This window comes from Dasypus novemcinctus, chromosome 4 (assembly GCF_030445035.2).
Source record: "Dasypus novemcinctus isolate mDasNov1 chromosome 4, mDasNov1.1.hap2, whole genome shotgun sequence".
Taxonomy (NCBI): Eukaryota; Metazoa; Chordata; class Mammalia; order Cingulata; family Dasypodidae; genus Dasypus; species Dasypus novemcinctus.
Genome location: NC_080676.1, coordinates 18,755,795 through 18,770,878, shown reverse-complemented (window position 1 = coordinate 18,770,878; position 15,084 = coordinate 18,755,795). Strand labels below are relative to the sequence as shown.

Sequence of the window (15,084 nt, the reverse complement as noted above, 5' to 3'; positions counted from 1 at the left end):
CGGTCATGGTCAAAATAGTTGCAAGCTGATTTATATTCTCTGGTCATGCCTCTTTAAAAAAAAAAAATCCTTTTCAAGAACTGGATAAACTAACTACTTTGACCTATTTCCTATAAGACAGACAGTAGTGGTTGGTTAGGATTCAAGGCCTACAATGTGTAAGTTAGTCCTAAAGATATGAATTACATCAACGAAAACACCACTACAACACTAAACAGTTGCCATACTTTCATTTAACAAAGCATTTTCCAGCACTTCCTCAAGGTAAGGCAAAAAAGGTCATGTGAGTTGGTAAAGCTCACCCATCTACCTGCAATGAAACCAGTCTCCCAGAGCAGACCTCCCTTCAATCAGCATTTCAGGCAGAGGCAGGAATTCCTTCCAAATCTCCTGAGTATGCCTAACTATTGCCTTTGTCCCTCAAAATTATACACTGTAGATGAACAGGACAGCTGAGGTCTTACCAAGGTCAAGCCTTATACTATATTATAAAATGTAGAAGAAAAAAAGGCATTTTTGCTTACCTGTAATTTTGAAAGGTCTTGTATATAATTTTTATCAGCTAAGGAATCGGATGATATTAAGATGTTAACCCATGGATAGATTAAGCCATAATGACTACAAGCATTTATCTGAAACATAAAAGACATTTATCCTACACAAAATAAAACAACATACAAAAAAAAGATTTTCTCATCCATTCCGCAAAAAGCAAGCAATTGTTTATCTTTGCCATGTCACAAAATTAGGGATACACTTTCCCTGAGGAGTGAGAAGGAAGGCCTTTTAGAACATATTCCCTGGGAAAAGTTTCAGTCTGGCTGCTTCTCCCTGAATAAATCTGCATTAAAAATATATCCTTATACTTTAAATTTGCAAATATTTCAAGGCAGCAATTTCTCCTGAAAAGAACAATACTGCTTTTAAGCTCATTATACCCAAAAAGAGTTTACTAACATTGGAAATAATTTTTATTTATACTTTTTTCTTTGGGAGGCAAAATATCTTCCATATGCTCTCAAGATGATTCCCACCAAGTCCCCTTATTCAAGACGCTGGTGACTTTCCAGTTGGCTCAGATTAGCCACGGCATCCGTGAGACAGAGGGACTAGGAAAATAGGTGGAGGAGAGAAGGGCACAGAAGGAGTTGCTGTGGCTGCCCTGGGGGCTACAGGGGAGCTCATGCATCTGCAGCCCAAGGGAAATGCCACCCAGGAAGGAAGCCTCGCTCTCCAAGCCTTCCACAGCTCCTCTCCTGTCAGAGAAATATGTGCGTGTGACCTTTCTCATGTTCTACGCTATGCCCTCCGCCAAGGGCAGATGTGATGTTTTAGGGAAAGCCCTTTCCCATATGCTTTGGCTGCTTGGCTACTGAGATACTACTGCGAGTGAGCGACACTGGAGCTGTAGGAGCATTCTTCAGAATATAAAATTATTCAGTCACAGACAAGCTTTAAGTGTATTTTTAACTCCTGCTTAAGTAAGCTATTTGGTAATATAAACTAGGTTTAACTCTAAACCGTTAATTATGTAGTATATTATTAAAATGCTGAATTTAAGGTATTCTATTATCTTACCAGATCCTCTGATGTGCGCAATGGTGTGGTGTCAGGAGGCTGCCTCCTAGACAGCCTCCAGATGTACTGCGATGTGAGCTTGAAGCAAAGCTCCTGAAGTACTATGTCTGGGAGGCAAGCCACGAGCTGAGCTTCCCAGAAGTCTACCAAGAGCTGAGGAATCGTATCTTCGTCCTTACCACAAAGCACCTTGAAAATAGTGAATAAGCCACCAAATCACATATAAATATAGCACTTACCAAGTTACAGCTTGTCTAGACATTATAATACCATGTGGGCTACACGTTTAGTAATTTACCACTAGCATTAGTACCATGGCAAAAGGAAATGTAGACATTGTAACAGAAAACAGATTCCATGAATAGAATGGAATTTCCCTAGACACATTCTTTTTATATATATATATATAAATATATATATATATATAATATATATATAATATTTTTAAAAGATAACATAGACCACACAAAATGTTACATTAAAAAATACAGGAGGTTCCCATATGCCCCACTCCCCCCCCCCCCCCCACTTTTCCCACATCAACCACTTCTTCCATTAGTGTGGTACATTCACTGCAGTTGATGAACACATTTTGGAGCACTGCTACACAGCATGGATTATAGTTTACATTGTAGTTTACACTCTCTCCCAGCCCATTCATTGGGTTATGGCAAGGTACATAATGTCTTGCTTCTGTCCCTGCAATATCCTTCAGGACAACGCCAAGTCCCGAAAATGCCCCCATATCACACCTCCTTTTCCCTCTCCCTGCCTTCAGAAACTCCAGTAGACACATTCTTTTAATATGTACTTTTACTTTATAAATTATGTTAATAAACCAACAGAAAACTCACTTGTCATATTCTGCCTCCCCTTGATTTTATGAGGCCACCTAGAAAAATATTTTCAATGTGACAAACCTTAAAGAAGGAATCTGCTTCTTCAATTCCAATTTTGTTGTTCTTCTGTAAGCCTAGGACTGAAGCTACAAGCAATCCAGGCTGGGTCTCCTTCAAGTGAACTGCAAGCTCAGTTGGAACGACCTGTCCCTTCCTCTGCTGGATCAAAAGCCGAGGTTCCAGAATGAAGCCACATACCAATTTCATCTTCAGTTAAAAAAAAAAAGAAAAGAAATTTAGGAAAAGAGTATACATTTGCATTCACGTTGTTCATCTTGTACATACTGGCTAATGCGCTCAAGAATCATGGTCACTTTTAATAATTCACTTTAATCTCAATTTTTCTTTAACTACAAAGGCTAGTTCTCACCTTAGGGCAGGATAACACTCTTGAACGTATTATAAAGTTATTAAAACTCACGTTTTTAAGCAATATTATGTCCTAATTTTGTGGAGATTTACACCCAGGCCTTCTTGATTTTAAAATAACTAAAGTTTCTTCAAAATTATGCAAAGAAGGAAAGCAGACGTGGCTAAACTGATAGAGCGTCCATCTACCATACGGACAGACCCGGGTTCAATCCCCAGGGCCTCCTGGCCCATGTGGTGAGCTGGCCCACGGACAGTACTGCTGTGCACAAGGAGTGCCATGCCACGCGGAGGCGCCCCCGTGTACGGGTACCCCACGCACAAGGTGTGCACCCCACAAGGAGAGCCGCCCCACATGAAAAAAGCGCAGCCCGCCCAGGAGAGGCACCACACACAAAGAGCTAGCACAGCAAGATGACACAACAAAAAACAGATATAGTGTCCCAGTGCCGCCTGATAATGCAAGTGGATGCAGAAGAGCACAGCAAATGGACACAGAGCAGACAATGGGGGGAAAGGGGAGAGAAATAAATAAAATAAATCTTAAAAAAAAAAAAATTAGGCAAAGAAAATTCATTTTTCTAGAATTCCACCCTTCAAAGCAGAGGATGTCCCAATGTCAATTTGCTTTCCTCATAATAAAAGAACCTGTCATTCATACAGTGATAAATCACATCTAGTTTTCTTGATTCAGAAACTAAAGTCATACCAGGGGTATTTGACTACAGTCAGGCAACAAAAGTAAGTGTAGGAGCACTGGTTCTAAAACCAGATTGCCTCGTTCAAATCCTGGCTCTACCACTCATCGGCTATATGGACAAGCTATTTAACCTCTCTGTGCCTCAGTTCCCTCATCTGTATAACAGGTATTATAATAACAGCACCCACATAATAGAACTGTTATGAAAATTAACATATGCATGGGACTTATAAAAAATAAGTGTGCAATTAAGGTCATCGCTAATTTCCTTCCCCCTAAATGATTAATATCTTTGGCTCATGTCCCTTAATGGTCTCTTTTACAAAGGAAAACCACCATTCCTTCCATAAAGTTATTTGTGATTTTCAGAGGAGGTTATTTCTACAATACTGGGCTCTAATGGCTTATAGTTAACACCCCACATGTTCCACATAGCATCACTCTATTCCATCTTTGGTGCACATGCCACAGCCCTCATGACAAATCACATGAATCTGTATATTCTCCTGCACCAAGCTCGGGGCTCTGAACATACCTGACACTCTAAGTTAAAAGTGCTGCCAATTATCAGTCTTATTTCTTCCCCCTTTGCCAGATCTCAAGTCCCAAGCTCCTCCAATTTGGGTTACTTCCCTTCTAATATTAAGTCTTTTTTCTTTTACAATTAAGAAAAATTGAGCTAGACAGAAGCAAAAAGAAAGCTAAACTCTTCAGGGCTACTAGGTCCTATTTCCACCTACTGTTACCTCTGAATGGCTTTTCATTTCATTTCTGTGCATGTCGAGATCTCCCATTCTGAGAGCAATTGCTGCCTTGGTCAATGTCCCTAAAATTGATGAAAACCCAGAGGTATCCAGCTTCCTTAGGTAGCTCATGGCGGTGAGAGGATTAACATTCTTCATAGAAGGACTACACAGAACGTGAGGCAGTTGCTTCGGGTCAGCCACATGAAAGATCTGGACTACTTTTGCCGCTAATTCCTTTGGTGAGTGTGAACAAGAAATACAAGGTCATTCAGCCAACAGACAGCAACAAAATTAGCAATGATACAGAGCCAAAGGAAAAACATTCCAATTAAAATTATACTATTACATTTTGAATAAAAAAGACAGAGTTGATGGTGCTAAATGGGGCTCTGAGATAGCCTGACGTGATCCCTGGGCTGAGTCATAATGAAGAAAAAGCAGTGAAAACGTATTCTGGGTTATGGTCAGCATTTTCAGTTTTAGCAGGAGTTCGACAGAAGAAAATAAATATCTGATTAAATTGCACATAAAAGCCCAGTATTTCCTTGTGATCTATTAATTTTAATTAAAATAAATAAACAAAAATAAAATAAAATAAAAAATAAAAAAAAAGAAGTCCAGTACGTAAAATTACAACTTAGGATAAGTATACCCAGTGAGATCATTTATATGAGAAACTTTCATTTCTCTCAAAACATTAAAACATTTGGGAGCACAATTTCCAACTTGGCATAATATTTATATTCAACAATTTTTAAAAATACATGAGGGGCTAAAAATATTCTTAACAATGCCTTACAGTCACTGGGCCAGGGTTTCGTAAGTGAACCTTTGCTTTCAAAGCTTAGAGAATGGAGCAACTAAGGTATGGAAAGGGCCCCAGGCAGAAGCGCTCTGCCACTATTCAAAAGACATGTTCCCATCACTCTGGGCAGGTCACTCAATCTTCCCCATCTGCAGAATGAGGAATGTGAGAAGATGGTATACAGGTTCCTTCCCAAGCTATAATTCTATGATTATTAGGAAAGAAAGGGGCACAATAGCTATTTTTTTATGAAAAGAAGAAAAATATTTGGAATTTGACTTTTAAATGGTATTAGATAAAATAAATTACTAAAATTTTTTAAAAAGCTAGGTATAACTAAATAAAAAATTATATTCACCTCACTTAATTCCTCATCCAGGTTTTCATAAAGTGAATGATTAATGTAAAAGAGTAATCCTCTCTCGTATTTCTGTGATCCATCCTCTACTGCCACATCCATTCGGGCCAAAACTTCAGCCATAGACAAGCCAGACATTTTATAGTATGGCAAAGCAAGATGGGAATACTGGGTGTCGAGCCTGAAAAAAAAAGGAAATAAAAATATCTTAAATTTGTAATTTTTAAGCTTAGAATCTAACACATTAAAAAATATAACATCATGTTTTTTTAAAAGACATAAATCTTAAAAATACTGTTTACACCATTATTAATTGGAATAAACTCCTAAATTTATTCTAAAAATCATTCTAAATAGTGCAGTTTCTTTTTGCCTACTAAAAAAAATTGAAAAACAATTAAGTGAATTTTAATATTTCTGATGTGGCTCTAAATATGATGTCTGTAGGTAAGAAAAATCTATTTTATTACTTTATAAGCATCAACATGGGTCAAGTAAGTCTATGAAGCAATCTTATATTTTTAAAATTTCCTAAATACCATTCTCAGAAACAAAAATGATTATGCATTCTAGTGTCCCTTTCAGGCATCATAAAGCACTGACAACCAAGATTAAAATTACAGACTGTTGGGAAACGGACTTTGGCCCAGTGGTTAGGGCGTCCGTCTACCACATGGGAGGTCTGCGGTTCAAGCCGCGGGCCTCCTTGACCCGTGTGGAGCTGGCCCGTGTGGAGCTGGCCCATGCGCAGTGCTGATGCGCGCAAGGAGTGCAGTGCCACACAGGGGTGTCCCCCGCGTAGGGGAGCCCCACGCGCAAGGAGTGCACCCATAAGGAGAGCCGCCCAGCGCGAAGGAGGGAGCAGCCTGCCGAGGAATGGTGCCGCCCACACTTCCCATGCCGCTGACGACAACAGAAGCGGACAAAGAAACAAGATGCAGCGAAAAGACACAGAAAACAGACAACCGGGGGAGGGGAGGGGAATTAAATAAATAAAAATAAATCTTTAAAAAAAAAAAAAAAAAAATTACAGACTGTCCACTGGCACCTCTTGCTTAAAAGCTAACAGACAATAAACTAATAATAAACTGGAATTCAGGGAATTCCACAGGTCAGGGGCCCCACAATCCTAAAAAGAAACTTCAAATTCCTAAATTAAGTGGTGGATAACTTACGAATTTGAGACTTACTGCTCATCTAATAAATGCGACTCTTTGAAGGAAGGTAACGATCAGGTTCATCTTTGCGTCTCTAAACCTAGCACAGTACCTGAAATGCTTGTGGAATAAAAAAACAAATCCGCCACCTTCTGTCATGCTTTCCGCCACTTATCAATTAAGATGGAGATGGAAGAGTTAGGAAGTATACCCAAAGCGCAAGACGGCTTCTCTACTGGGGTTCTAGGAGGCGTCACTAACCTGCTGTAACAGTCTCCAAGGTGTCCACAGCTTTCTTTAAATGCTTCTAAAAGCTCTGCTTTCTCTCCAGGGTCCAGCTCCTGGGCGTCCATCAGGGCAGCTCTCACTAAAAGGTGCGCTTCACTGAGAAGGTGGATGCAGCTCTGGGTTTTCACGGTCCTGTACATATTACTATAGTCTACCTAAAACGAAAACGATGGAAAGCTAATGTTGCTAAAAAAAGACTCCCAAAAGTTTTCCAGCACTTAAAAGAGTACCTGTACATTTTGTTAGTAAAGTTAGTATTTGGACAAATTAAATCCTAAAAAATTATATATCGTTATGTATCATCCTCACAGGGCCCACCTGATTGTTTTTTCCTCACAATCTATGAGCGAGGTTGATAGAGTGATGACTGAAAACACTACCTTGTCCTCATCAGAAAGTACTAACCATTAAAGATCTGAATAATTTCCATCGAGAAGGTACAAAAAATACTGCAATACTAATAACTTCCATTAATTGAACAATAACTTGATCACAGTTTGATAATACTAAGGGGCATATTTGAAAGAGTTATCCTTATTTTAAAAAGACTGGAGATTCGAATCTTTCTCCAATTCAACCTGAGTATCCCTCCTTTATTTTAGTTTCCCTTGATGGCTTTATGTTCAACCATATCTGTTTCCACAACTCACTTTAGACTCATAACTTTATCACTAGCTACCCTGAACCAAACAATATATTCAGACTTCAGTAATCATACCATCTAGATGAAGTCTTAGACGTTCATTTAAGCAAGACTAAAAATCAGGGTACAGCCACTATAATTATCAGCATAAAAACGCCAGGGACAGATCAGGGAATACCTTGACCAGATGATCAAAAAGTAACAGGACCAATGAAGGGCAAATGGACATCATGTCCCTGAGAAGGACAAAATATCCCCTATGCAATATTCTGGCCAAGAATGCACAACCTGAAACTAATCATCAAGAAAAATCAGGTAAGCCCCAAATGAGGAATGTGCCCTGCAACCTGCCCAAAAAAGGTGGGAGGAGAGAAAACTATATTTTTCATAGCTGTCAATGAAACAAAAGACAAAGAAAGGCTGTGAAAATGTTCCAGATTCAAGGAGGCTAAAGAGACCTAACAATTAAATAAACTACCTCTTCCTAGACTGGATCCTGAACTGGAGAGGGAAAATGCTATCAGATTAACTGGCAAAACTAGAATACAAACAGGAGATTAAAGTGTTGTGTCAAAGTTAATTTACTAAAGCTAAGGCTGTACCACTGTTACACAAGGGAATATTCCGAAGAAATATATACTAAAGAATTTAGGGGTAAAAGGTTATGATGTATGCAATTTACTTTCCAATGGATTAGGAAAAAAGTGTACATGTGTGTGCATGTGTGTAGAGAGAGAGAATAAGAACGAAAGTTTAAACAGGATGAAGCAAATGGGGTAAAATGTTGACTATGGGTGAATCTGTGTAAGGACTATACTATTATTATTCTTACAACTTTTCTGTAGGTTTGAAATCATTTCAAAATAAAGGATTAAAAAAAATTGCCAAGGATGAGTGGGAGCTGTCACTCTTAGAAAAGGACATATGGTTTGTCTCTTCAGCCTTGAGCTGCTCCCTGGCCCAGCCTCTTGGGGTCTTTGTGCCTCAGCTTTGGTAGCTAGTGATCCTTGAGTCTTCTCTCTCACATGGCTGGTCAAAATGGCAGAGCTTCCTTTTCTGCATGTCTCCATTTACATAAGGTTCCAGCAAAGGGTAGAGACCCAACCTAAGTCACGCCTCACTGAGGGAGTCCAGTCAAAAGCAATCTAATGAAGGTCCCTTAACTGAATCTAATGCAATCAAAGTGTCTCACACCCACAGGAATGGATTAGTTGAAAAAACTAATCTTTTTTGAGGATTCATCATTCAAATAGTCACAGAAGTCCATTTTGGGCCCCTACCCACAGGACAATGGTGGGTTGCTGCAGTGCCCTGGAACAATATGCTAACATTTCATAAAGGAGCGTGAAACAGGGATAATTCCATTACATGGTTCTCTTTGTTATAGTTAAAAGTAAAGATCAAAGGCTATTTATATTTAGACTGGCTAATCGATCCTCTTAGAAGGGTGGGTATGAATAAGGAAGGCTTATTTTAGCAAATGGATTTTCTACTGGCTTCTCAAGTGTCATAAAATGCAAAAACAAGAAGGTGGAGAAAGATATACACTCCAATTTCAGACAGAACCTGAAAGCTGGCTGGCTGTGTCATTCTGACCATTTGGTAATTAGAAATCAGTTTCTGCCCATCAATTACATTCTGAAGTTCTACAAATAAGAACTGGAAGTCTGAAAGGAGTACCATTTCTTTGTAGAGTTGCACTGGTGAGATAGTATTCACAATATACAAATTCCACCCAGCTCCAGCCACAGGAGTTTTGTGTTTAACACTGGTATCTTTTCTATAACTAAAAGCAAAACAACAGAATAAGAACTATAAGACATATCATTAATAAATGGCAGTTTTAAATAATAATGCAATAATATAACTATGAAATCATTTTCATTTAGCATTTTCTTCAGTGATTAGATAAAGTCAATTTTTTTTTTTAGGAGGCATTGGGGGATTGAACCCAGATCTCGTACTTAGGAAGCAGGTGCTCAACCAACTGAGCTATACCCAATCCCCTATAATCAATTTTTATACAACATTAGTTCACAATACCACATAGGCCTAGAGCATTTAATAGTCTATAACCCTAACGTATTGATTAATCAAATGCTTCCAATTATACTTACAAATGGACTATAAGCCCAAAGAACAAACCCTCAAAAGGATGAGACTTAGTTATAAAAGTCCCTGTGCCGGCTCTCTCCTACATATGGCCCTTATGAGCCCAGCATGTCCTATGCCACTAACCTAATTAGAAGCACCAATGAAGACACATGCAAAAGGGATGACTTCTGGGAAAATGTCAAAGATTGCATATAACTGCAAGTCTACTTAATGCACCAGCTTACTTCTTGTTTTCCTTATAAGATTTTATTTCCTTTAGTATATAAACCTTTTTAAAATTTAGAGTTTTGACCAAATGAGTGTTCAAATAGATTAAATTTTTAAAAATTAAAAAAATCCTATACTTTTAAAATGTGCAAGATTATAAACTGTTTTTCCTCTCTTCAGAAAGCTTTAGGATGAGTCTAATTCCATTCTGAGTATGTTCTAAGTAACAAGTTACTATGTACTACTCTAATGATTCATCTTTGTGGGACAAAGTAGACACAATAATTCAAAAAAGCAAATCCTAGGTTAAAACAAACAAAACAAATCAAAAACCTACGTTTTAACTCAAAATGTTCCTTTCCCCCAAAATAGAGTTCTTTCTTGATTAAATTTTCCTTAGAAAAATACTCATAATAGACTGTATTCCCTATCACTAGTTCACAGTATAGAAAACAACAAATAGAAGCATAACATTGTCTGGAATCAAACTATGCTAAACAATCTGGAAGCAGAAAATCCAAGAATTAACTAGAGATTAATATATCAAAATGCAATTTTATTTTAAAGTAGACCAGCACATATCCATAGCGCATGAATTTGCTTTAAGGTAAGAAACGCTTTGTCAATCATTTTTTTTTCTCGTCTGTTCATTTTTTTTGCTCATTGTCTGCTGGTTATTTCTGCACACTGTCTTTAGGAGGCACCTTCTTTAGGAGGCACCAGGAACCAAACTCAGGACCTCCCATGTGGGAGACAGGCACTTAACTACTCGAGCCACATCCACACCCCTTGTTAATCTCCTAAAATATCAGAAAATATTCTTTAGATAAAAACATCACCACTGAAGGTCAAAGAAGAAAAGTAGTAAAAAGCCTTGTTGTATGGTTAGTGATAGAAACTTTGACAGGAATGCCTGGGGGCAAGGAGATGCTTACAGAAGCCTCTTGGGTGATTCTCTTTTCTCTGGAACGGCATCAGGGTCTGCCTTGGTCAGAAGGAGGATGTGGTTTTTAAAGTGACAGATGGCTTTCAAGCCTATGAAGAGCTGTATTCTTAAAGCACAGACATCCATGCTGACAGGAGGGCACGCCTGGGAAAGGGAAAATCACAATTAACCAAGAAATAAAGAGACATGAACTGTAATCTTCAAAAACCTAGCTGTTTATGTGATAAAAGCCCTTCCGTCCCCCAAAAAACTCTCCAAAGTCACATTCTTACCATAGTGAGGCAGATATGTAAACCTACAGCACCAACCGTCTGTGTGTCTGCCACAGAGGTAGTCAGTACTCACTGACTGAATGAATTACAACAGAGGAGTCCACTGCGCCCTGCGCAAGAGGTTCTGGTAGACTCCTACCTGGCCCTCTGCCCGAGGAGTTCAGCCCTGCGCTGGCAGCCAGCAACCCAAGGAAATCCCCACTAGCAGTCGGATTCCTAGGGGAAGGGGGAACATGCCCAAATTGGGGGGAAAGGGGGATTCCAGGCAAAATTGGACTCTATAAATGAACATTCTACTACATACAGAGTACATAACATGGTTTCTGTGTGGATGGGTGAGAGATATGGTTGCTATGTTCAGATGGCCACTGCTAGCCCCTTAGGGGTGAACAGGGTCTGGAATGGCTGGCAGAACAGGGTATCTCAGGTAAACTAGGGGAAACCGCGGTCAGGAGCCAGGCATCTGTCCCTATAATGGACCATTCATTCAACTGGAATACATACATAAGACAACTAAAGAACTCATTCTGGAAGCTCACAAAACAATGCTGCCAGGCCCCTGCCATCTCCTCCATTAACACTGATTTGATTCTGAGGTCACTGTCCCTTTGTACAAAGAGGTAGGGAAACACCTCTATTTTTTCATTCTTATAAATAGTTAAGGTGGCCTTGGCTAGTGCTGAGAAGCCAAGAAGGGAGATAAAGACCATGTGCACTTTGGACAAGGTTGTAAAACCTTTTCACACACCAGTCCCTGCAGTCTAAAGTCAGCAAACGGGCTAAATGTCTGCATGCTGGGTCAGGGGCGGGTAGAACTTCAGAACTGGGGGACTGGTAGGAAACGGGGAGCGAGGAGACATGATCACACCGTCCCTCTCCCACCTTCAAGAGCACTGTCCTAAGGCAGCCTCCGCCATCAGCTGCCCATCTCTCCTCTTCTCTCCCCTTTTTCTCTTCCTTACTCCCTCTCTCTAGTTCTATGAGAGAGACTGAGAAAACCTGGAATTATGATTTTATTCTCAAATATGGATTGATTCTACTTCAATCTACTATGCACCTCAAACTCTACATTCACTACCTATTAAAGTCTGTCTTTCCGAGGTTTAAAAAAAAACAAGGTGGGGCAAACAAAAGAAGGACCAAAAAAATGAAGGTTTTTAGGTTAGCTTTCCCATTTTATGAGGTAAAAAGGCCTTATTTTTTTTTAATTAAAAAAAAAAACTCTTAAAAGGTTATGCATCCATCTTAAACACAAAAAGACATCAGAAAGCTGTGGTTTTTCTTTCCCAAGAAACTAAAAGGTAGGCAGGAAGCCTGATCAGCAACAGTAAGCTACAGGCAGGCCATAACTAAACGTGAGTCACTGAGAACTCCAATTCTGCTTTCCATAAAACACTACCATATATCACAATTAGGACAACTGCAAGAGTGACAGCGCATCTTAGACAACATTAGGCCCTACATCGGGGCTGGTTTAATTTAACCATCATTAATGAACAATTTTTTTCCCAAGAAATGGCATTCTAGACTCCAGGGATTTTGAAATATGAGCCAGAATAATTAAAGTGTTTCTTGCAGAATGTACATTCATAATAAACATTCACACAAATAGCTTAGACTTCAGACTTCAGAGGTAAAAGAGCATATGATGAATATTATGCAAATAACCAGTGTATTTCTGAGAACATAAATTCAAAGTCAGAAAATGCAGAAATTCATCCTAAAATAGCCTACATTTATTGGGCGGTCAAGAGCTTTTCAGACACTAAACACATTACTTCTCACTAAAATTTAGGCTACTGAGCTACCACATCCATTAACTCCTAGTCTACAGATATACTGAAGGTTGGTGAAAGCTTACAAAATGACAAAAGAATTACAGGCATACTTGATAATAGTGTAAATAAATCATTTTAATGCACCTTATTCAATTTTATGCTCTTGAATAAACCAGTTTCTGTACTGCTTTAATAGCTCTATATAATTACCACCAATATTTCATGTACAAAAAAAACAACAGTACACGATAGTCAGGAGCTGCTCTCACTGCAGTTACACTATATATACTCTTAACCAAATTTCAGAAACTATATACACCAAATCAATTCTGCATGGAATGTTTTTAAAACAGTCTTAAAAACTGTCATGTAAACAACCAGAGGATCTTTAATGGTGGCCCAAGAGCAAAGTTGGTTAAGTATTCAAAGGTCCTTTTTGATATTAGGGTCTCCCTGTCATCACGAGTCAGTTCTAACCTTCAGGGTGGTGTCCATGTAGGGGTCCTCCTCGCGAGCGGCTGCCGCACTGCACCGCACCGTGAAGCACTGCAGATTGTTACTACAGGAAGAGGAGAGAGGGCACTGAGCAAAGCAGAGAATAACCAACATGCCCATTAAAGGGACAGCGAACAGGCAAACAGAGCAAGGGGTCTTGAAACAAGGAATGTGCTTCAGAATCCCTATGGAACGTTTTTTAAAAATACATGATTGGCCCCCATCCCTGCTAAACCAGAATCTCTAGGGGCTAATCCTATATATGTGTATTTTACTATGCTCTATGGAAGACTCTGATGTACGCACCTAGTTAAGAACCCAGAATCTGGGTCAATAACCTCATTTTACAGATAAACTGGCTATGAACAAGGTACGGATAGGTAATATGAAAGCCAAGATTAGAACCCAAGTTTCCTGACTGCTCTCTCTAACCCCCACCCCACCCCTATCTCAGTGTGAAACTCAGCCTGGACTATGATGGCAACACACTGAGATTACACAAACACAAATCCAGTGGCAGAACTGAAAATAAAGAGACTGGGGAAACTTCAGAATTACCTAGTCCAGCAGTGTGTTTTAAAGAGTAGGGCATGTGGAAAGTTCATGACTGGTCCACCTCTCTAGAAAATAAAGCCAAATCAGATCCCAGATCTTGTGACTCCTCACACTCCTCTTGCTCTTTCCACAACCTCAGGCTGCTTTTGCCCAGTAAAAGGACCTAAAGCCTCCACAGGAAGTTTCCAACAGATGCCTGGAGACTTGTAGGTAGGTCAACACTCCTTATTGATTTTAAAAACAGTTGATGTAGTATTCCTTGAATGGATTGTGTGATATGTGGCTATATCTCAATAAAACTGCCTTTAAAAAAAAACAACACAACAGTTGACATAGAAACTGCAACAAAACCCATTTTTTAATGGATTCGTTAGAACAATTAAAAAAAAAAAACTAGAAAGGGGGGGGGAGTAAAAATCTACTCTGTTGCTATCAAAAAATAAAGGATAAAACAAACCTAACAGTATCTTCAAAATAGAAGAAATACTTCTTTAACAAGAAAGGCACAATGATATTTTCACAAAAACATTTTGCAGAACGTACGTTAAGAGTTCTTTGGTAAGGACACTCCACCTGTGTGTTGGGTTTCTACTTTAGCCTCCATCCCATTCCACCTCTGTCCATTTCCACAAAGTTGTAGAAAATGGCCTTTGGAGTCACGACAATAGTTCACTCAGCAGCACAATCTCTTAGAAATCTCGACTACAGCATTAGCACCCTTAGGAAGTAAAACTGCGTGGAGCAGACTTTTAAGAAAGTGGGGAGTAAAAAAAGAAGAAAAAAATGCACATGTAGTGGGACGAAATGGCAGTTAAGAGCAGCTATGACCAACAAAGATACACAACCTTTAAGTTCTACGGATAAAAAAAGATAAGGTCCTCTTACTCATCTCCACCTGTAGTAATGCAGCTGTTGGCAATTGTTGGAATATTAATCAGCAGTACAAGAGAGAATAAAATAAACTGATATGTACCATCATAGAAAGACACCCAAGGAATGCTGTGAAGTAAAAATAGCGAACTGCTGACCAGTGGACATCGTATGATCCACTTCTGTAAAAACAAACCACAGTACTATATGTATTGTTAAAAAATGTTTGCTAAATATACACCAATCTGTTGAAATGGTTGAACTCCGGGGATTATGAATGTGGGGATCATTCCTATTTGTGTA

The 15,084-nt window shown here is 39.1% G+C and overlaps 1 protein-coding gene across 10 annotated transcripts in view; it reads right to left on the bottom strand.

The window, feature by feature from the left end:
• Positions 1 to 15,084, bottom strand: part of HPS3 (HPS3 biogenesis of lysosomal organelles complex 2 subunit 1) — a 41,730-nt gene that overhangs the window by 13,021 nt on the left and 13,625 nt on the right. For 8 of the 10 annotated variants that reach the window (XR_011648578.1, XR_011648577.1, XR_011648581.1 and 5 more), the window contains exons 6-14: positions 13,339 to 13,420; positions 10,801 to 10,955; positions 9,224 to 9,329; positions 6,874 to 7,055; positions 5,456 to 5,636; positions 4,293 to 4,526; positions 2,499 to 2,684; positions 1,579 to 1,767; positions 525 to 632 (exon numbers count right to left, since the gene is read on the bottom strand). Coding sequence is in view for 2 of the 10 variants with exons in the window: in XM_004460563.5 (XP_004460620.1) it covers positions 525 to 632; positions 1,579 to 1,767; positions 2,499 to 2,684; positions 4,293 to 4,526; positions 5,456 to 5,636; positions 6,874 to 7,055; positions 9,224 to 9,329; positions 10,801 to 10,955; positions 13,339 to 13,420 (1,423 nt within the window). In the remaining 8 variants the exon portion in view is untranslated. Of the gene's footprint in view, positions 1 to 524; positions 656 to 1,578; positions 1,768 to 2,498; positions 2,685 to 4,292; positions 4,527 to 5,455; positions 5,637 to 6,873; positions 7,056 to 9,223; positions 9,330 to 10,800; positions 10,956 to 13,338; positions 13,421 to 15,084 lie in introns of all 10 variants that reach the window. The other 2 variants (XR_011648582.1, XR_011648583.1) reach the window with 1 other exon arrangement.